Below are 24,890 nucleotides of genomic sequence, written 5' to 3'. Positions count from 1 at the left end.
TTAAATATTGTAAATTACGATTTTAATATAATCCACAGATTCTGTTTAAATTCATGTGTATCGGTTTGTCTCATTATTAAAACAAAATATTATTAAACATTTTTGTTAATAAACAAAATACTTTGTCTTCCAAAGCATATTAAATTTATTGCCATAAGTTCTACAAAGCACTACTGAAAATAAAAGCCAATTTTGCGATCTATAGAGAAAAATAGAAACGTTTACTCCATGCATTAGTCTAAAGGGAAAATGAATAGTTACCTGTAGATAGTCGGCAGTTGAGTGGAATCCTCACTAATGTTGTCATTATTATTGTTAGTATCGTTGTTGCTATAGTTACAGAGCGCTACTTGCGACATTGCTATAATATTATTATTGTAGAAGAATTTGATTATATATTCGTTTAGGCTACTTGTTAATTATTTTCTACGATGAATTCATCAGTGAATTGATTTTTTTTAGGAGGCGTATTGACGTTGTTATTATTAGTGTAATCTTATTTTAAACTAATTGTCCAGGCACTACTGGGTTGTTCCTTGTTTTTGAATGTATAATAAGGCAGTTATAAGCAACTGGTGAATTATTTTAATAATTAATCTGAAATGATATCTTTAATATATTAAGGTGCATAATCAATTTAAAAACAATTTATTGACGTGTTACTCCTGATCAAAATTTATATAACAAAGTGGTTTCTCACGTCTAAAAACACAATAAATAAGAAAAACAATTTAAAAGACATTTTGTTAAAAAAAATAATAAATAGTATACGAGAGAAATGCGACATGTTTGTTGCACTCGGCTCAAAAATATGAAAAACTCAAACGGTAATGTTCGTTGCAGGTAAAACTATACAGGGTGAGTCATGAGGAACTTTACATACTTCTACCATATATAGAGTCCCTCAGGGAGCATATCATGTGGCCACTAAAAAATGTCAACTTCTCTTCTTTATTAATTAACAGGGTGATTTGTGTAATTGACCATTTATTTCATTTTACTGTAGTGTTTATACGGCTCATTTGATTTTTTTAATTTTTGCATGATACAGTACACTACTATCAAGCATTCGACTGGTATTAGCTAAACTAAAAAATTCCAGGACTGGCTTTGGAAAAATTAATTTAGGGATTCGTATTAAATATTACACCCTGTATATATATTTTTTAAAATGCAATAAGTGATTTTCAAACAACATAAATAGCCAATGAAAACGACATATGCGACAATGTTGTCGCACGTTTATTAAATTTTTAGTGAACGATCAAATCTTACCAAAAATAGAACAACCATAATGAAGTATCAAATTATAAGGTAATTAATTTAAACAAATGTTATAAATTTCAAACATTTTAATTGAAATGATAAACTGAGTCACTGCACAAGAAAAAACAGTAACTACTAACAATAACGAAGAACAATTTAAAAAAAAAAACTAAAAATATGTACATAGTTATGATAAACCCATAAATTAGAACTGGAAAAGATACAATAATGGTAACAAAATAGATTTTCGAAATGGAACCCTGCAGCCTGTACACATTTTTGTTGCTGAATTGTTAATTGACGTATTTAATTACGGATACTCTGGGGATCGTTTCTAATAGTATTACAACAATGTATAATTCTATCAATTAATTCTTGTCGGTTATTAATATTCACTGCGTAAACTAGTTGCTTCAATCGTCCCCAAATATGGTAATCAACGGGATTGAAATCAGGGGATCTTGAAGGCCACGAAATAGGACCTGCACGTCCTATCCACCTGTTGCCATAAACATTATTGAGATGTTGTCTCACTGCCAATAAAAAGTGTGGGGGTGCCCCATCATGCTGAAAATACATCCCTCGGATAGCAACGTTCGCGTTGGTAAGCAAATTCGGCAAAATATTTTGTAGAAAGTTCAAATAGACCTGCCCTGTTAAAGGACCATCAAAAAAGTGAGGACCTACTAATTGGTTATTTATGACACCAATCCACACGTTAACCGAAAACCTTAACTGAGGACGACGTTCTCGAATAGCATGGGGATTTTCTTCTGCCTACACATGTGAATTTCGTGAATTATTTATCCCGTCTCAGGTAAATTGGGCTTCATCTGTAAATAGTGTCCTGTATAGCGTTGGTCGATTATTGTTAATCCATCTACAAAATTCCAACCTATCGATCTCATCTCCAGCATGTAGTCGCTGAACCATTTGAATGTGATATATACCAATTTGAATATATGTGAACCATTTGAATGTGGGTATAGATTATTTTTTTGTAAGACTCTACTTACTTTTGATTGAGTAACATTGAGTTCTCGACTTAATTGTCTAGTGCTTATTGTAGGGTTCATAGTAACGGCGTCCATAATGTTATCTTCCTGCGCTTCATCTACATGTCGCTCTGTTGTTCCACTAGGAAAAGTGCCATTTTCTCGCAAATAATTAAAAACTGACCCAAATGTTGGATGACTGGGAGTTCGACGATTAGGAAATCTCCTGCGATATTCTCTACTAGCAGCCCTACCATTCCCATTACAGAATCCATAAACAAATATTATGTCTGCATATTCTGTGGTCGAAAACTGATGTGGCATTTTGAACGAAAGTAACAAAAGCTCTACCAAAACTAACACAATGTACTTAACGTAGATATGACAGAAGAAATATGTATTCTTGTACACATAAATAACAATTGATAATGACAATAATGACAATGGGTATAAAATATCAAGAAACGTCAAACGGTCAACGCCAACCTTCATTTTAAACTTTTTTAGATTTATTTTTATTTAGTACAGTTTATGCAATGTATTATTATTTGACATAAAATTTTAATCATTTACCATCAACAAAAACTAACACATACAAGAGGTTTGACTTTTTAATCAATTAAATTTATTATTTATCGAAAATAATGCCCCAATACGATCTATGAGTAAAAATTTAAAATTGAAAAACAATTGATTCTATCGTAGAGATAATACAAAGTGACAGTAAAGATGTTAATTTTCTACGTATTAGATTATGTTGTAGGAACTCATTTTAATTAAAATGTTTGAAATTTATAAGATTTGTTTAAATTAATACCTTATAATTTGATACTTCATTATGGTTGTTCTATTTTTGGTAAGATTTGATCGTTCACTAAAAATTTAATAAAAGTGCGACAACGTTGTCGCATATGTCGTTTTCATTGGCTATTTATGTAGTTTGAAAATCACTTATTGCATTTTAAAAAAAATTTATACACGGTGTAATATTTAATACGAATCCCTAAATTAATTTTTCCAAAGCCAGTCCTGGAATTTTTTAGTTTAGCTAATACCAGTCGAATGCTTAATAGTAGTGTACTGTATCATGCAAAAATTAAAAAAATCAAATGAGCCGTATAAACACTACAGTAAAATGAAATAAATGGTCAATTACACAAATCACCCTGTTAATTAATAAAGAAGAGGAGTTGACATTTTTTAGTGGCCACATTATATGCTCCCTGAGGGACTCTACATATGGTAGAAGTATGTAAAGTTCCTCATGACTCACCCTGTATAGTTCTTAATGGATGACAGCACAGTACCGTCTTTACGAGCCCCTTCCCATATCAGTTTGCCCAGCTATGGAATTTGCAGTTTAAGTCTGTTACCATAAACAAATTATACTCTGCATATTCTTATAAGTTCCCATATTAATTAATATGGCATTTTTATTAATATTTATTAACAACATTACCCTTATGGTTTTTTATTTATTTTCGACAATAAAAAAAACATTCAGTTATGTCAACCTACGTTGGTTTTTTCATAATTACTTTAAATCAAGAGGTAGGTATGGAAAAATGACATTTTAAATCAAGAGGTAGGTACCTATGGAAAAATGACATCAAAACAATAATATTGTCAGTTAATGTCAAATGTATTATGTAGTATTGTAAAGCTTTTGTAGATTGTACAATGGGTCGAGGTAAAGTTATCGATGAGATAATTTGTTCAATCATTATTAGATTTTTTAATTCTGGAAAATCCAATTCGGAAATCACGAATATGTTGCAATTGTCACGCTATAGTTTAAGAAATATAGTCAGAAGTGGAGTTAATATATATTGGTCCTATATGGAGTTAAGTATTTTATGGAGTGACACAAGCTTGGAAATTCATAAAAAGTATTAGAAAAGAAAGAAAAGATGAGGGAAATATAAACCTGATTCAAAATAAAAAGTGGGAAAAATATTACGAAACGCTATTAACAGAAAGTAGGCACGAATTTATGGAAAGACCTGACCATATCTCAATGACAGAAAATTCAGAGGTGCATAAGATAAACAAAGAAGAACTGAAAAAAGAATTGAAACAAATGAAAAATGGAAAAACACCCGGGCCTGGAGACATTCCCATCGAGTTGGTGAAACATGGACCGGATGCTCTTTTGGAAAGCTTAGTGAATATTTTTAATAAATGCTTAATTGAAGGCCAAACGATTCCAGACGATTGGAATTTGGCCCACATTAGCCCCATTTATAAAAAGGGAGACAGAAAAGAATGCGGAAATTATAGAGGCATTAGCGTAACTAGCTCGCTGGGAAGGTTATATGGTCGTATATTGAAAAGAAGAATAGAAGAGGAGTATAAAGAAATTGAAGAACAAAGCGGCTTCAGAGCAGGAAGATCGTGCGTGGACAACACATTTACCCTTCAACAAGTAATTGAAAAACGAACAGCTCGAAACCTCCCTACGCATCTAGTATTTATAGATCTGGAGAAGGCTTATGATACAGTTCCTTTAAAACTCTTATTTAGTGTCTTGACGAAAACGGACCTTAGTAAAACATATCTAAAAGCAATACTGAACATCTATAAATGTCCTCAAAGCACTGTAAAAACAGGAAATACTTTCTCAAGGGTATTTACAGTAACGAAAGGCTTGAGACAAGGATGTTGTCTTTCCCCCACCCTATTCAAAATATATATCCAAGAAGCACTGCACCAGTGGAGACAAAAATGTGCGGGAATGGGGTTGAAGCTTAACAACCATTATCTGACAACGCTGTTCTTTGCAGATGATCAAGTACTAATTGCAAGCTGTGAAGAAGATGCAGATTATATGCTTAGAAAGCCCAAAGATGAATACGAAAAATGGGGGATGAGTATGAATATGTCTAAAACAGAATATATGCGAATAGGCAGTGAAGACGAAGACCCGGATTTGGAAATTAGACAAATGAAAATGTGCTACGAATACAAATATTTGGGAAGTATTATCTGCAGTAAAGGAACAACGGAACGAGATATAGACTATAGAGTGCAACAAGGCAGGAAGAGTGTTCAAATTCTGAATTCGATACTTTGGTCCAACAAAGCTACTATGAGAACTAAAATGACTATCTACAAAGTAATTGTAGAGCCCATTCTTACATATGGAGCAGAATGTTGGCAAATGACAGTAAAAGGAAAGAAAAAAGTTGACACGGTTGAAATGGACTACCTAAGAAGAGCTTTCCGTATATCAAGAGTAGAACGTATACCTAATTCTGAAATTAGAAGAAAAACAGATAGAGTACATAGAACTTCTGAAAGAATAGAAACTAGACAGTTAATATGGTATGGACACGTACAGAGGATGGACGACAACAGATGGCCAAAAAGAGCTATGGAATACAATCCAAGTAATAGAAGGAAACGAGGAAGACCAGCCAAGTCTTGGATACAAGGTGTTATGGAAACCATGAAAGACAGAGCCATTGATGAAGACACCTGGAGAGATAGAAAAAGATGGCGATCGAAATGCGGGAAGCGGCAGAAGCTGTAGGATCCCCGCTTATATATATATATATATATATATATATATATATATATATTTTATGGAGTGACGTTATTGGAAGAGACGTTTCTATATCAACATGTCACCGAGAGACCCACAAATTAGGATTTGGTACTTACAAAGTAAGTTTTATAGTTAAAAACATTAGTAAGAATTATTTTTAATAAATTTCATTTTATTTTAGGCTAAGAAAAGCCACTTTTAACATAACAACAAAAGAAAAATAGACTAAGATGGTCAAAAGCGCATAAAGATTAGACTCAGTCGCAATGGAATTCGATACAATGAAGTGATGAGTCCAGATTTGAAGTATGTGTTGGAGACAGCAGGAGCTGTGTCATTCGTAGGAAAAAAGAAGCTTTTTATTCCGATTGTTTGAAGAGAAAAGTCAAATTTCCTGCATCTGTCATGATCTGGTGCAGCATGTCGTCTAAAGATGGAGGAAAGTTACATTTTATCGATAAGATTGTAGACATGGGCAAATATTTGAATATTTTAGAAGAATCTCTTTTACCGATTATGGAACACCGTTTACCATCAGCGGAAGATTTTGTCTTCCAACAGGACAGCGAAGGTTGTCATACCTCAAAAAAGAGTTTAAAATGGATTGAAGACCATGGCATACCACTTCTGGAATAGGTTTCTAACAATCCCGACTTGTCCCCGATTTTATAGATGAATGGAAACACTATTTTCACGAATGATGATTAATTACAGCTTGTATGGAAGGAAAATAATGATTTTGCAAATCCAGTCATGAATAAGATATACCTTCTAAACAAAATTAGCTGTAACAGTTGCCAAAGTCTTTTACGACTAATGTCAAAATAGCCCCGAATTTTTAATCATCAAAACCTCAAAAAAAAGCTTTTTTATGTTAAAATTATAAAAAATTAGCTTTTTGCCCTTCTTAGTTCCTCAGTGAGAGCTTTGCGATAATTCCTCACTCACTTGATCTTTTAGTGAAATTAAATTTTCTTCTGACCTCTGTTCTTTGATTTGCAAGGTTGTTATTCCATCCATCATAGCACTTTCCTATTCGAATTCCATGACAACCTGTTGAAATTGTTTAGCAGCTATTTCTAAGTCCTGTCTAAACAATATTTTAAGTGTGCTTGATTGGCTTCGCAGTCTGTTTTAAGACGTTTATATAAAGTTTCCTTGATAGTGTAATGTGATCGTGTATTTGCACCATTCGACCAAATCGGAGCGATTTGACGACAGACAAACGAGTCAGTCTGCAGCAGTACGACAGAGTTGGTTGGGTCGTAAATTTGATCGTGTATAGGATTGTGACGACAAAATCGTACGACTGCACAAAAATCATTTGCTGGTAAATTTCGAAAATGGCTTATAGCTAGAAGTTTTTAAGAGATTTCTTTGACATTTATAAAGAACAAGAGTGTCTTTGAAAAATAAAATCGACATCATATCATGATAAAACCGCTAGAAAAAAGCTGTAAATATTTGGGTTGGTAAATTTCAAGAAGTAAAAGCGGATACTAATGAAGGGTTGGTAAAAAAGAAAATTACCAAGAGTAACCATTGTTTCGGTATGTGTCCTGTTTTGTATACTGAGTTTAAATAAGTCTACTATAATGTCTAAGGTTTCATCATTTATGCATTTTAAGGTTTCTATAGGAATTTGGTCTGGACCTACTGCTTTACTATTTTTGCTGTTTTTTAATGCCATTTTAATTTCCTCTTAATACCTTTAAAACCATATCCTCTTCTACTTCTATCTCCATCTGTTCTGTTCTATTGTCTTTGAACAGTTCATTGATGTATTCTATCCATCTTTTTAATTTGGCGTTAGTATTCAACACAAGTTTCCCATTTTCATCTTTCGGTATTAATAATCTTGCTAACATTAAATATGAAACAAAAATCATTTTACCTAAGCTAAAGTCACTGCAGTACGGAATTAGTTCTTTTCATTGTTGGATTCGATTTTTGAGGTGTTGTCCAAATTAGGAATAAAGTGAAAACGCCAAAAGCAGGAGGAAGTGGTACCAGTAATGTTAGTAACATGGCTCGCAGAGTATTTAAAGATCCAAAACTGTTTTCTAAATGTCTTGGACTAGACTATACTGTTGTTTTAGAAGCGATGGGTAGATGACATATGAGCAGTGGCAGGCAAACAGTGAATTATATTGGCGCAAGATAGTAGATGGAAAATTGTTGAGAAATAAGAAAGGAAGAAAATATTTGTTCCGCATACGTTCTTAGTCGCTGATGTACTATATTAGACATTTTATTTGCGTAAACGTAATTGCTCGATAATTTTCAATTGGAGTTGTTCTCCTTTTTGTGTAATGGCACGATTATTTCGATGGTCCATTCTTGTGAACATTGTTTATTTTCCATATGCTCAGAGTCAGTTCGTGCATTGCGCTTAATAATAATTCTCCGTTTTCTTTTATCAGTTCTGCATTAATATTCTCTGATCCAGGCGACTTATTGTTTTTTAACTTTTTTGACAGCTGCTTTCAATTTGGCTACTGAGGGAGGATTTGTTTCCCTTTTATTCTGATGATCTGTAACATTCAGGATATTGTACTTTGTAGAAGACACACAAATAAGTAGTCAAAGCCTATTTAGAACAAAAAGCTCACGAAATCCTTTAAAAAATGGCAGTCGATGTCAGAGATACAACCTTAAGATTGAAAGAGAATAGCTTTAGAGCTTAATATAAGAAAACGAAGAAGAAACTAGACAAATAACTTAATTGAAACAAAACACAGTATAGCCTGCTGGCTATATTTTTTATTAATTTTTATTAAAAATAATTCCGTATATTTTTTATGATGAAAGATTATAGCTAATTCAACTTATGCTTTATTTATATGAGCGTCACTTAGCCTTTAGCATATCATATTATTTCATAGTCCATAAAATCGAAGCCATAATTTGTGATTATTCGAGCTAATTTTATAATTTATGACCTCATAAACCGATATTTTATTTGCTAACATGGATGATTGATTGAAATTATCGCAGTACATTTCATCTTTGATTAGTAAAAAGAATAATTACCCTACAAACACTAGGTTTATTTATTCATAACTTCTATTTTGGTAACACCGGCTTTGACTGCTAAGGAACTTGTTATTTTTTAATATTTCCCTACCGAAAGAGCATATGGAGCATAAACTGTGATCCTGTTGAAGGTTATATAAAACTTATACAAAATTTCACTAAACTGAGAATTGAGGCAATCCAGTCTACGCAATTTCTCAGTTTAGGTGAAGTTTTGTTATTGTTTTTCGGTTAAATTATATTTTCTCTAAATATATCTGTTTCTCTGTACTGTAATAGGTTCGAAATATTTAAAGAAAAAAAGAGACTGAAAAATTTTTCTCACTAGTCATCCCAACAGCGAACAACACCACCCAGGGAGGTGGAACAGCTAGTGAAAGATTGCATCATAAACCAACTGCAACTGACCATCAGTTGTGGTGTGAATGCGCATTATCTTACCTTGACCTTACAAACCTATGAAAGAACTTATTTACAAATACAGATAGTTATTTATGGAATATAATTTAGATATACTATATATAGGAAACAAACTAACTATTCCCAATTCATAACGAATATAGGTAATTCATAAAACACTGGTCACAACTCACGTGAATAAAAACTTTTAAGCCCGCCACTCACGTTCCAACGGAGCAGTACGATTTTGTCGAATGCAATTGCAGTACAATAATGTTGCAAATCGGATGGGAACACACACGTACCGATTTTGCAGTACGAGTTTTACATTTAAATCAAAAACATGTCAGATAACGATATACTTTTAGCGGCTCTTGCTCTTTGTATAAACGAAAAAAATACAAGAAATGTAGGTGGTGGTGCAAAGATTGGTTGCTGAAAAGACATACATACTTTTACGTACATTTATTAGAAGAATTGCGATTATATCTAAAAAATTTTAACTACCTTTTGGAATATGTTTGAAAACTATTAATTTTCTTTTTTACCAACTCTTCATTAGTATCCGCTTTTACTTCTTGAAATTTAGCAACCCATATTTACAGCTTTTTTCTAGCGATTTTATCATGATATGATGTCGATTTTATTTTTCAAAGACACTCTTGTTCTTTATAAATGTCAAAGAAATCTCTTAAAAACTTCTAGCTATAAGCCGTTTTCGAAATTTACCAGCAGATGATTTTTTTGCAGTCGTACGATTTTATCGTCACAATACACGATCAAATTTACGACCCAACCAACTCTGTCGTACTGCTGCAGACTGACTTGTTTGTCTGTCGTCAAATCGCGCCGATTTGGTCGAATGGTGCAAATACTCGATCACATTACACTATCAAGGAAACTTTATATAAACGTCTTAAAACAGACTGCGAAGCCAATCAAACACACTTAAAATATTGTTTAGACAGGACTTAGAAATAGCTGCTAAACAATTTCAACAGGTTGTCATGGAATTCGAATAGGAAAGTGCTATGTTGGGTGGAATAACAACCCTGCAAATCAAAGAACAGAGGTCAGAAGAAAATTTAATTTCACTAAAAGATCAAGTGAGTGGGGAAGTATCGCAAAGCTCTCACTGAGGAACTAAGAAGGACAAAAAGCTAATCGTTTGTTTTTTTGAGGTTTTGAGGATTAAAAATTCGGGGCTATTTTGACATTAGTGGTAAAAGACTTTGGCAACTGTAACAGCTAATTTTGTTTAGAAGGTATACTGGACTCTGTAGTGTTTATTGAAAATGGCAAATGGCAGAGACGATTAAGCAATAAAATGGCCGAGGCGATTAAGCAATCTTCTTCTTCAAGTGCCATCTTCGTTCCGAAGGTTGGCGATCATCAGGGCTATACGTATTTTCGAAACTGCTGACCGAAAGAATTCGTTGCTGCTACAGCTATACCATTCCCGTAGATTCTTTTCCAGGAGTTTCGTCCTCTTCCTATGGACCTTTTTCCTGCTATTTTCCCTTGCATAATTATTCGAAGCAGTTCATATCTTTCGCCTCTTGTAATGTGTCCCAAGTATTGCAGTTTTCGTTTTTTGATCGTAAATATGACTTCCTTTTCTTTATTCATTCTTCTCAAGACCTCGATATTTGTGACTCTCTCGGACCATGATATTCTCAGGATTCTGCGATACATCCACAGTTCAAATGCCTGTAATTTTTTGGTATCAATCTTTTTCAACGTCCATGACTCCATTCCGTAGAACAGCACAGAAAGTACGTAACATCTCATCAGGCGAAGTTTCATTTCAAGGCTCAAATCTCTTCCGCAGAACACTCTCTTCATTTTAGTGAATATGGATCTGGCTTTTTCTATTCTTATTTTGATTTCTGCTGAGCTATCGTTGTCTTCATTTATAAAAGTGCCCAAATATTTGTATTTGCTAACTCGATCGATAATTTCATTGTGTAAATATAAATTTTGGACATTTTGTGTTGATTTCGATATTACCATAAATTTAGTTTTCTTTATGTTCAAAGATAGTCCATATTCTTCGCTGCAGTCTGCTATCTTATTCACCAATGTCTGTAGCTCTTCAAGTGTTTCTGCGATCAGAACGGTGTCATCGGCAAATCTCAGATTGTTTAATCTAACACCATTTATTTTAATACCTACGGATTGCTCAGAGAGTGTTCTATTCATTACGTCTTCGGAATAGAGATTAAACAGGGTTGGTGACAGTATACACCCTTGTCTCACACCTCGCTTTATTTCAATTTCTTCAGTGGTATTATTCTCTACTCTCACTACTGCTTTCTGATTGTAGTACATATTTGCTATTAGTCGGATGTCTCGTTTATCTAAATTATTTTCTGTCAGGAGTCTGATTAGGTGATCATGCCGCACTTTATCAAAGGCCTTGTTGTAATCTATGAAACACATGAATACATCTTGATTTATGTCAAGACATCTTTGAGGCATAACGTTCAGTGCAAACAACGCCTCTCTTGTTCCAAGTCCATTTCGGAATCCAAACTGGGTATTTTTGATGTCCATTTCCAGTTTTCTGTGTACTCTAGAGTGTATAATTTTCAGGAATATTTTCAGTACATGGCTCATCAGACTGATTGTACGGTAATCACTACATTGTTTGGCATTTATCTTTTTTGATATAATAACAAAGGTGGATAAAATCTATTTTTGTGGTATTTTTCCTTATGTATAAATGCTATTGAAAAGTTCAACTAAAATGTGAATTGAGTCTTTTTCTATTAGTTTAAGGATTTCCGTTGGTATTTCATCTGGACCTGGGGCTTAACCATTTTTCATTCTTTTTAGTGCGTACATTACTTCTTCTTCCGTTATTTCTCGACCTTCGTCTCCTTGTATGTTACTTAGCTCAGATTGTTGTCTATCATCTGCAAAGAGTTCTTCAATATAGTTTTTCCATGTCTTCAACTGTTCGTCTAGTTCTGTTATTATGTTTCCGTTGACATTATACAGGGTATTTGGCTGCTTACGTTTTTGTGTACCTGCAAGTTCTTTCACTTTTTTATGTACATTAAAAATATCATGTTTTGCCTGCTATTGCTCTATTTCTTCACATTTTCTTTTATAAAAATCTTCTTTTGCTATTCTGATTTCTATTTTGATTTCTTTCTGTATTTGTTTATACCTTTGTTCGTTTTTTCCTTTCATTATTCTCCGATTGTCCATAAGAAGAAGGATCTTATCAGTCATCCACCTTTGCTTTATTTTTGGTGTTTCTTTAGTCAGAATTTTCTTCGCAGGACCTGTTATCGCCATATTTACGTTTTGCCATTTTTTATCTATGTTGTTCGTTGGCTGAGATGTTTCTTTTTCATGAAGTATTTTCAAATTATTATTAATACATTTTTGCAGTTTCTCCTTTACCTCCAGGTTGCATAAATGACTGACGTCTATCTGATTTGCTCTCCTTTTCTGCTCCAATCTTTTTAGTTTAATACTCATTTGCGCTATTAGAGGGTTATGGTCTGATTAAGCAATAATTAAGTACAAAATAAAAGAGGATTTGACCTTATGTTTTTATCATTGTAACGTGAAATACTTCTAAGTTTAACTGATGATGGTTCAAGTGGACCGAAAACGTTTTAAGGAAATTTGTAGTCACCAGACCAGAATCACTGGAAGGACCAGAATCACTAGAAGGATTTATTGTTCTAGGTGCAGAAAATGTTGCAAATAAAGTTAAAATAAAAAGACTTCTTCCATCATGGCTATCAAATCCAACAGTTATATCAGTAAACTTACAAGACCTACAAACTAAAGTTTCTGATCTAAAACAATTAGACAAAGGTATTCGTAAATTACTCAAAGCCAATAATATACAATATTTCTTCCCTGTTCAAGCAGAAGTAATTCCATGATTACTAGAAACTTCTAGACATTCTGATGTGATATTTCCTAGAGATATTTGTGTTTCAGCACCAACTGGAAGTGGTAAAACATTAGCATATGTTTTACCTATTGTTCAAGCATTAAAAAAGTACACTGTAAAGAAAATAAGAGCTTTGGTCATTTTACCTACACAAGATTTGGCTACTCAAGTGTTTAAAACATTTAAAACCTATTCCCAGGGTACAAATATAGATGTATGTTTAATAAGTGGAACTAACTCTTTTGCTGTAGATCAAAAAAATTATTAAAATCCTTTGTAAAAGGTATATATTTAAAAACCCAAACGGGCTGTGTTAGACAAAACGTTTTCGGAATTCATCATTCCATCATCGTAAATTAATTACCAGTAAAGCTGACACCATAATTTTTGTTTCACTTAATTTTAACAGAGCCAACCCACAACCATTCCATTTTCACATTTCAGATAATTATACATCTGCAACTCATTCAACTTATAACTTATCCTTTTATATTTCCCATGTACCTAGTGTTGCTTATGACAGATAGGACCTTTCTTAAGTTATAAGTTGAATACTATTCTATTAACATACTACAAAACCATGTCCCAACCATCAAATTTTATTCATTTCACATAATAGTTAATAAAATAAAACTTCCACACCACTTAGTCTGTTAACACCCTATTAGATATTTAATTTCATGTACTTATAACTTAATAAGTTTTACATTTACCAGATACCAAATGTTGTTTTTTGACATACAGGGCCTTCTATAATCGAGTTATAAGTTAAATTTCACATCACCATTATACTACAAAAGTTTTATTCCATTCACGCAAGAACACTTTCATATTTTAAATACATTCATTCATATTCCACCAATATCAACAAAATTTCAATAACTCAACCTTCTACATGTGTCTAGTTTCTATTTTCCAGGTACCAAATGTTGAAGAAACATAAAGGGCCTTATATTAAAATCTCTATTTCACTACACTACCACACACATGTATAGTTGGTTGCCTAACTATAACCACATAATCTTCTCTCCACATTTCATCTCATATACATAATTTTTAAAATAACAACATTGATGGTTGATACTGTTATATTAATTTAAAATTTTTTACTCTAACAATTTTAAATAACGTTGGCTTTTGTCTTGAGTATACACATACAGTTATATTGACTACTCTGTTACGACTTCCGTCCTAACTTGTCAACATTGTCATTTCAATCAGTTGCTTCCATACAGTCCTCGTAGACACACCGTCTCAGGACTTGCAACTTCAACGTGGAGTCATATGTCGCCATGTTACCTAATCCAACGGTAACTTTAACATCGTAATTATTTATAAGATATAATGTCAAACAAATGTAACTAATTATTTGTTAACGGGTTTTTACCCATATATTTAGTGGCTACATTCATGTACTCCTAGTAAGTATTAACCACACTTTACATTAACCTTGGTCAAAATTTAAACTTCATGTTCTTTTTAATTAAGTGGTTACATATTTTCTAGGACACCGATGATGGAATGATGAATTCCGAAAACGTTTTGTCTAACACAGCCCGTTTGGGTTTTTAAATATATACCTTTTACAAAGGATTTTAATTAATTTTTTAATATATGGTATACAGCCAAATACAGGAGTAGATTCCTTGTGGACTTGTAGATCACTTAAAAGTGACTAAAGGATTCAGTTTACGAAATTTGGAGTTTTTAGTTATCGATGAGGCAGATAGAGTGCTTGAAAATGTTCAGAATGATTGGCTGTATCACTTGGAAAAACTTTGTAATCCTTTTAAATATTTTAATAATAAAATAAAATATACCCTCATAGATCAGAGATTGAGATCATATTAAGACACGATAAGTACCGTCTACTGCAATTGATTGTCCAGGGAAAAATAGACAGTAAGCGTGGGCCAGGCAGGAGAAGACACTCGTGGCTCCAAAATCTGAGGAAGTGGTTCGGGCTCACATCGGTCGAACTATTCAGAAGCGCCGCAAATAAGATCAGAATTGCCATGTTAATAGCCAACGTTCGCAACGGACAGGGCACTTGAAGAAGAAGATCAGAAATCTTCACTTCTTTGTAAGTTGTTTCAATAATTATTTTTGTTAATTGGTAGAAAAATTTTTGTAACGGTTATAAGAAAAAAATCTGAATTGTTTGACCGTCAAATTTTATAACCCATATATTTCTCCTAAATTTTATATATTTTTGTATTTTGCATATTAACTATAACACAGATTTTAAGCGAAAAAAACAAAAGCAGTAAAATATACAGAATATTTGCCAAATTGTACAAATATGATAGTACTACATTGAGTTAGTCATGAGAAACTGTACATATACCTGCCTTGTATGCGGAATGTCAGATGTCTATTAAAAAGTGTCTTAGTTTAATAATATACAGGGCGACTTCTGAATTTTGACTGATAGTTCTTTTGATGAAAACTCAGTCAAAATTTACAGCTCACCCTGTATATTATGAAATTATGGTAGCAGATACTTTTTATTGGTGGCCATTTAACATTCCCATAGGGGTCGCCATACGAAATTAAAGTATGTACAGTTTCATATGACTCATCCCATATATTAATAGGAAAACATTTTCAGTATGCTAACAATATAAAGTGATAGTATGGTGCTATTATTTCGATTGTTTCGGTTTGATTTGATAACAATTTTTACATAACATTTAATAAAATTCTGTATCGAAGATTGGTCACGTCTTTATAATTTTCTTAGAAATTAAAGTGACTTTGCTTTCATAATAACTCTTTTTTTTACTACCCATAAATCGTACAGCTGAACACATGGTTCGGTCGGTCGTTCATCAGCTCATTTAGTTTTGTGTTAAATACCTAGTTAATAGCATCTTGTAAGCATTGGTGGCAAAGATGTGACAAAATGTTACAGAAGTCTTAAAAATTATAAAAATAGAAGATTGAAGATTGAAGAACGTTGAAATTGATGCATTTTTATAAAGATAAGAATGGCAGCGGACGTGCAAAATTTGCTAGACGTGAAAACTTGGTGAAGATCGGCGCGGGATCGGCAAGGTTGGAAGCATAGCCAAAGTCAAGGCTACGCCTCGATTTAGGCTGTATTGCCATTGTAGAGAGAAGAAACACAAGAAATGTTAAAGATTATTCAGACTAAGATAAGAATTAAAAGGTAACCAAAGTTCTATAGAAATCAAAAGTGTTTTTTGGCGTACATGCTCGTCCGATAGGGATCTATAAAGTAAGTAATACCAAGCTACAACAAAATATATTGTCATATTGCTCACCCATAGGCCAATCCCATACACTAGCGTATTCTAGTGTAATTTGCAGATCCATTTAGATTTTATTTATATTTTTGTTTTCTACCTAAAGTTTGAACAGTACCGTCCGCCTGGCCCGCTTGGCTATCTGACTGGCGTAGTATTATAACATATTAGCTAGTATAAAAATAAACGTTTTTTATAAAACAATACTTTGATGTTAAATATTTGCCCAATAAAACAAATTTATATTGTGTATTTATTTTATTTTAATTACTAAAATATTCACCATCTGTTAAATGATTCCAAACTAGTTATGTAAAATATTAATTTATATATTTCCATTAGGATAAAATAACTAGTATTATATTAAAATTATTTTAAATAAACGATATTAAAATTTGCTGAAATTATCAGCTTTAATAACAATAAAAAGCCGAATAAAATAGGTAGACGAGAATTGTCGATTTAAAATGGTCAGTGAATAATAAAAATAAAATGTAATGGCATGTCTCGCAAAACAGGAAAACAAAAACAAAATAGGTATATCGATGAAAGGCAACCATATATACGTACCTATTTCTGACTATTGGTCGTGTTTAGTACGGTGCAGGCCTTCCATCGATATACCTATTTTGTTTTTTGTTTTACTGTTTTGCGAGACATTTTCTCTTAAATATCGAAATTCGTTTAAAAAAAAACTATCTCGAACGCCATTCCAAAAAATATATTATATTATTGGTAAGCTGTCAAATTATCTCCATGACTTCTTTTAGATTTTTATAGGTGGGGCATCACACTCAAAATAACGAAAAATAATTTTCGGTCTAGCCGGTTAAGACGGTAAAATTCCCTCCACAATATTTCAAAAATAAAAATACCATGTTGTTCTATATTTAAAAGTGTCTTATTTAAATAAGACCACGAAAAAAAATTAAAATTTTTTCGTTTTTTTTTGACGATATCTTTGGTTTTAATCATCAAAGGAACTTATTCTTTTTTGTATTTTGTAGGGTATTTTATTGTCTACATGATAGTATTTTTAACAAAATTGTTGGCGAGAAATTCAAATTTTTGAAAGCTTTCGAAATTTTTAAAATTCCTTTAAAAAAACGGTGTCGCATGCCACTCCAAATAAATATTTATATATTATTGGTTGAGTTTTAAACTATTTCCATGATTTTTTTCGGGATTTATATAGGTGAGGCATCATGATCAAAATAACAAAAATTATTTTTGGTCTAGCCGGTTAAGATAACATGTTGTTCCACGTCATAAAGTACTAGACCAAAAAAGTTTTTAGACCCCTAAACCCAAACATAACCTGAAAAAAAAATGTGTTTTTTCGTTTTTTTACTGATAACTAAAATTTACCTTTCATATTTTTATTAAATTTTAAATAAATATACCAATTACAACAGTGTTTTACTTCGATGTTAGGGTTTTTTAAATATATGGTAATATATGAGTCCGCTAGATGCAAAACTTTGTATTTACTGTATAAGTCAAACTGAGTTATTTGCAAAAAATTGATAAATTTTGCAAAAAACCTTAGACATAATAAATGGCACTTTTTTGTGATAGATAAATGCTTTATTAGGTAAAATATAATGATTTTTTTCTTAGAAAAGTTATTGGGTTTGCTAGAAAAGGAAGAAAAATTTGAAAATACCGAGTTTTGCAAGTGAACTATGTAAATACAGATTTATGCAACTAACATTTGCAAATACATGATAATAGTCAACCATTAACGATATTAGTGGTTGTTATATTAGTCTGTTTTCTAAACCTAGTGTGTTAGGAATAAGGAAGAAAGCATGTGGAAGTAAACTTTTAGTGAAGTTTATTTTTATCCAAAGTACAAAAGGTATTACAAATTATAATATGTATATATTTATATTAATTCCTAAACTCTAAGTTCCTCTGGGTCCTCATCATCAATATGGTCATTTTCTGCAGCACTCTCTTGATTATTTGCTTGTACGCGAGTATCTATAATTTTATAAAATTTGAGATCCGGCTGGTCTCTCCAATTTACACCAAAATGGTTTCTAAGGAGAGTGCCTATGGACGATTTATCTCCTTTCAATGAACATCCAATCTGTTGTAACTTTGGTTTCAATAAAGAAATCTTTTTCCCTTTTCGTATTATAGACTTGCTGAACCCTATGTCAGCACGATAAAATATTTCCCCCCTTACCGTAGCCATATAATCTTTGTCCTTAGAAAATATAAATCGTTTCGTTGCATTACATTTAAAATGCCACTGGGAAAGTTTTTTAACAACAACGTCACTCGTCTTTCTCCAGTCTGATATCTGCCAGTCTTTACCAAGTTTCAGCACCTTTGAGTGTTTTCCAATTATGTCTTCATATTCTTTTCTGTTTATTACAACGTTCTTCTTTTTTATCTCCCTTTCTATCATACCGAAAATCCTATCTGGTGGCAAAAAGGAATGACCAACAACAGGAAACGTAAACTCCACTTCCTTGATGTGACCAGGTGCTTCATAAACCAACCAGTAGATTATCATAGACATCATCGTGCTATTTTTGTTCTGTCCACCACATCCATCTGCAAATAGGTGAACTTTTTCGATTTAATTTTTAAAGTTGAATTTTATGAGAGTATCATGTACAGCAGAGGCAACAGCATTTGAATCTTTTGGATGTTCAAACTCCAGCCACACATATGACGTCACATTTGCAGAAGAAAGATGGAATTTCGAATTTCCAGCCACGATGGTGAAATTATAAAAATTTATTTGCTGTGAGAAATAAGCCGCCTGGTCGGGAAGCTTTGGCAAAGAAAGATTTTTTTGACAATCAAAAGAAAATATTTGTATGTTATGATTTGATTCATTTTTTAACAAAGAATAAAAGGCTTTAGCTCTTAACGTATGAACTCTCTGCTCTGTTATAACCTTTAACTTTTCTTCTTCTGAATTTTCTTTTCTCAAAATTTCCTTCGCTCTGAGACACGTAGAACAAGCATTTACTAAGGGAGTGCCGAATGATATGTTGTAGTGTTCATTAACGTATGTTCGGAAATATGATAACTTTACGGAATGATGTGGATGACGTTGACAATACATTCTGTAAAGCTTTGTAAAATTCAGATCACATGGTAAATACAATCTAGTTGATCGTCCTCTATTATAATGACTCTCTGCACCGTTCAAACGCCCCATAAATGTTTGGATAGATAATTTTATTGGATCAAATCTACCTTTTGTTGTATCTCCCCCTCTTCTCTCTTTTGGTATTTCACCCCGGATAACAAACGTTCTTACAACACGCTCTATTCTTTCAGAACTTAAATGAGTTATTCCAAGAAATGCTGTCTTGCATACTCTTAAAAGTCCACCCTCTACTGTAGGAACAAAATATTTAATTGAAATTCCATGTAGGTTTGTACCTGATCTCTTGGGCTTTTGACCTTCACAAAATTTGAGCAAAAAAATATCTTGTTTTATTTTGTCAGTTGTTGAATACAGATTATTATGGAAACGCTGAATGTCTCGCATCTTTAAATCTATACAACAATACACTTTCTTTGTATGGTTACAGGTAAGAAAACCGGGTAAATCCTTAGGTTTATGCCTAAAAATATTGACAATAAGTCCCAAACCTATCTAGTTAATTGTAGACACCTCTTACCTCTTAAGTTTCATTACATTTCGTTTCCATTTTTCTGTTTGTACAACTCGTTTTCTCCCTTTTCCTTTTTCACAAGGTCTAATATGCACATGAAGATCCATAATGTTAATGATTTGCAATACACTTGGTGTTTTTAGTACTCAAATAACAAACAGTGAAACCGGTAATGGCGAATGATGGAATAATTGACATGTGCACATGAGACGTGTCATGTGACTCAAACAATGTAAGCGATTGGCCAATTGCAATTACACAGTTATGCAACTGGCATAGGCTGACAAATACAGAGTTTTGCGTCTGATTCAAGATTTCTAATGCCTTTTTCTTAGTAAATACCTTACTTTGCTGCTGAATTTCTACATCAGCAGGTAGCTATAACATGTGACAAATAACTGTCAGCTAAAACTCAATTTTTACAATTTTTGCAAATACAGAGTTTTGCATCTAGCGGACTCATATAATATATCTGTACTTTGGAAGGATACGGCACTATATCCAATTTTTCCAATTTTTCCAATTTCGACATTTTTACACACTAATAATCAAGTTTTATCACTTACATAGCGGGATAGAACACCATGTGGACTTGGAATGATTTATTTCTCTACGCATGTGAATTACCGCCGCACATAGTGTTACATATTTCTATGATGACAGATAGACTGTTAGTGATCTAATAATAGTACTTTTGCCATTTATAGTGTGTTTATTCTAATAAGAATAATGTACCATAATTCTCGAGGGAGGAAGATTCTTGAACTACTGAAAAGTTCGGCGAATTCTTCTATTGCATTTACAGGTAAGCTACCTTTTTTGCTCATTATTTTTAAATCATTAAAAAACAAAACCTCAAAAAGTTAATGTAGTGATTTGATACCAACCTTAAACTATCAATATTATTAAATATTCTACAACCAATGTTATTAGCCTAGTTTTATTTCAGAATTAAGTAATACATCAAGCAATGATGTTTTAAATGAAGATCATATTACTAGAGATGCCTTGAGTTTTGATGAAGAAGATGAGTCTGATATAGACAAAAGTTATGATTAACTACTCGTGGTGGAAATGAAATCGGATCTGCATTACTGAAATGGACAGATACCGTCATTCCTGGCAGTGAGATAGAAGAAATCATGCTATGGCCGGTACGGCCAGAATAAAAATGTTAGCATTATTACGTGTTTTATTTAGATACTCAATAAGTATCCTTAGGTAAAAATCATCACTCAGAAGTTTATTCAATCCTTGTATGAGCCTCGGTAGAATATCAGTTCGATTTTCAACAATGTTTTCAGGATTTGTTGTTTCAATAAATGAAAATCAGTAACCAAAATATTTATAATAACAATAATCCAATAAATACGGCCAGAATAAAAATGTTAGCATTATTATGTGTTTCTTTTAGATATTCAATCAGTATCCTTAGGTAAAAATCATCACTCAGAAGTTTATGGATTGAATAATCCTTGTATGAGCCTCGGTAGAATATCCGTTCGATTTTCAACAATATTTTCAGGATTCGTTGTTTCAATAAATGAAAATCAGTAACCAAAATGTTTATAATAAAAATAATCCAATAAAATAGAGTTGCCATATAGCTATACTAGCAAAGTACACACAAGTACTCTCAATCCAATGTTATTAATGTTTGATATTGTTATACTTTACTAATATAAACAACTTTTCTAACTAAATTAAAAAACACAGCTACAAGCATTCGAAATATCTAAGAAAAACACAGTACAAACTTTTATGTATAACTACCAAAGTAAATCTCTGGTAAATATATGTAATGAATTTAATAAAAACAAAATTATATACAACAAAATGGAAATTCCTATTAACGAAACTGACATCATATTAGAAAATACAACGAAACAATACAAATATTTTAATTAATATACAAATCATAAAACAACTTTCTATTTTGTATTTTCCTCTTTTACCTAGTTTATACATTTTAAAGACAGGTTCGTTATTGACTAATCACAAAAAAACAGTAATTTTAGACGTCCGACGTTCAAAATATTCTTTGAACCAAATACTTGCAATGAATTACGTACTTGGATTTAATTAGTTGACAACAAAACATATAGAAAGCATTGACGATATCAGGAAGTCATTTGTCAAGTAAATAACCAATTATCTGCTGTAAATTGACTGGTTTAAATGAAATAGTTGGATCATTTAATGAATCATCATCACTTAGAAGTTTCTACTAAAGAATCACACCCGCATGGAAACGGACACTGCCCATGCGCTGATAGAGCGAAAGAGAAAAAAACTTAACAAAATTTCTATTTTAACGCCCTGGGCATGCAGCAGTTGGTCAGACAAACCTCAATGAAATATACTGTACATAATACGGAACTAGAAGATTTTAAAAATTATAGGTCTTTGTATGATGTCAAAACACCAAAATCCGCCTTTGATTAATATAAAAAGAGACATTAACAAACAACAAGTTCTTCTGCCAAACTGTATTTAACTGCAAGTAAAAAAAACAGCATGGGAACTCTTTTGAAAAGTAATTTTCATGATGAAAACCAGGAGAATGACCTTGTTAGGTTTCGAAGGCGATACCTTACATTGTCAATAGATTTGTGAACTGGTGTCACAAAGTTCAATACCTATATCTCAACAAAAGTATAATGATCTATTGGCATTGCTGCCATATGTTCCTAAATTTTGTCATAATTTTTTTTAAAAACTTAAAGCATACTAGTAATACTAATAGTGACTATCCAGAAGGATGACAGTGGTTTATTTGTATTTGTAAAGGTAAATTGTATGGTTGAATAAATTATAGTATTGTAGTTGTTATTGAATACTCCAAACTAAGGCTTACACTACAATAACTTTATTAGAGGGATGCAACTCCATGGCCATTAAAACGGTTAAAAAACATAGAAAAAAAAATTGTTTTCTAAATATAACAAATGCATTATGTAAATAACAATAAATAGAATGTTCTATTAAAATATTGTTCCAATATCTCAATATTAAAACACTTTAAAAAAAAAATTAAGGTGCTGTCCTGTAAAGTTATGAAAATGAACATAGTGTTGTATTCTTCCGAGGTACAGATATACAGTATGATGCAAATGTATAGAATAAATTCATTATTTCAGTAACGGACGACTTCTAAAAAAAATCTTAAAACAGGTCAATTTTAATTTTTGAGTGACCATCAACTGACATATTATGTGTTGGACATTACGTCATCAGTGTCGGCGTAATGGCGTAATCGACGATTTTTGTTAAATACAAACCGAGGTCACGCGACAGCTCATTTGAAAGGTCTCCTTATCGTCTTTACAACGATGTAATCACTTGAATATTTATTTCTACAGGGTTCACCAAAATAATGAACTTTGTTAAGTAACATGGAATTACAATAAATATTCATACACTGAACTAAAATACACTAAGAAACGCCACTCGGAATAAAACAAAATAGTGTTTTTTGCAGGTTTCAAAAAAACAATACATTGATAATAAACAATGCTATTATAATCTGATGAAACGCCTTTTATGCTGAACAGTCATATCGCCACAGTAAATTGCCAGACATATCGATACTAGGCAAGTGAAAATCCACATTGGATGAAAGAGTATAGGACACAATATCCGGAGAAGGTGAATGTTTTGGGCCGGCATTATAAACAATCAAATTGTAGGGCCATATTTTTTTGAGAAAAATTTAACTGCTTCTCGTTATCTAGAATTTCTTCAGGATTATCTGTTGCCACAGCTGAATCAGCTATCCAAATAGAAATGATTTATGATACCAACATGATGGGGCTGCCCCACACTACGGCGTTGAGGTACGAAATTACCTTAATAACGTTTTCCCAGATGGGTGGTTAGGTAGAAGGGGGCCCATCGAATGGCCACCAAGGTCTCCAGATTTGACTTCGTTAGACTTTTTTTGTGGGGATATTTAAGCAGAGTGCATCAAAATCGACCAAATAATGTAGAAGGGTTGACGGGCGCATCAGAACGGAAATTGCACCTGAAGTCATCGAATTTGGTTAACCCTGTAGAAATAAATATTCAAATTATTATATCGTTGCAAAGGCGATAAGGAGACATTTCAAATGAGCTGTCGCGTGACCTCGGTTTGTATTTAAAAAAATCGTCGATTACGTCATTACGCCGACAGTGATGATGTAATGTCTAACACATATATAGTAGTTGATGGCCGTTCAAAAATTAAAATTGACGTGTTTTAAGATTGTTTTTAAAAGTCGTCTGTTTCTGAAATAATGAATTTATTCCATACATTTGCATCATACTGTATATACATTCATATATATACTAAATAATTTAAAAGAGAACAATGAAAAATGCATAAAAAATGATCTTTCGTTATTTTGACCATGATATTCTTCCTATAACAATCTGAAAAAAATCATGGCGAAAAGACACTCAACCAATAATACACATATTTTTTTGAAGTGGCGTTCGAGACAGTTTTTTTAAAAAAAATTTAAAAATTTCAAAGGCGTTCAAAAATTTTAATTTCTCGCCAAAAATTTTGTAGCAAATACCATAATGTAGACAATAAAATATTCTATAAATTAAGAGAGAATGAGTTTCTATCGTGATTAGAACCGAAGATGTCGTCAAAAAACGAAAAAACTTGTTTTAATTTTTTTATGTTATGTTTGGGTCTAAGGATCTAAAAATTTTTTTGGTCTGATAATTTTTGATATGGAACAACATAGTATTTTTATTTTTAAAATATCGCTGGGAGTATTTTTAACTATCTTAACCGGTTAGACCGGCATTGTGTTTCGG

At 32.3% G+C, this 24,890-nt stretch overlaps 1 protein-coding gene across 2 annotated transcripts in view; it reads right to left on the bottom strand.

The window, feature by feature from the left end:
• The window catches only part of Hk (potassium voltage-gated channel subfamily A regulatory beta subunit hyperkinetic), a 398,149-nt gene that overhangs the window by 160,318 nt on the left and 212,941 nt on the right, over window positions 1-24,890 (bottom strand). Inside the window, exon 1 of one of the 2 annotated variants that reach the window (XM_072534384.1) lies at window positions 262-502. The exons of the other annotated variant lie outside the window; for it this stretch is intronic. Coding sequence (XP_072390485.1) covers window positions 262-359 — 98 coding nt within the window. The 5' untranslated portion in view covers window positions 360-502. Of the gene's footprint in view, window positions 1-261; window positions 503-24,890 lie in introns of those variants that run through there. 2 annotated transcript variants of the gene reach the window in all.

Source organism: Diabrotica undecimpunctata, chromosome 6 (assembly GCF_040954645.1).
Source record: "Diabrotica undecimpunctata isolate CICGRU chromosome 6, icDiaUnde3, whole genome shotgun sequence".
Lineage (NCBI taxonomy): Eukaryota > Metazoa > Arthropoda > Insecta > Coleoptera > Chrysomelidae > Diabrotica > Diabrotica undecimpunctata.
Note: the sequence above shows the minus strand (reverse complement) of the source record. Positions and strands in the feature narration are given on the sequence as shown.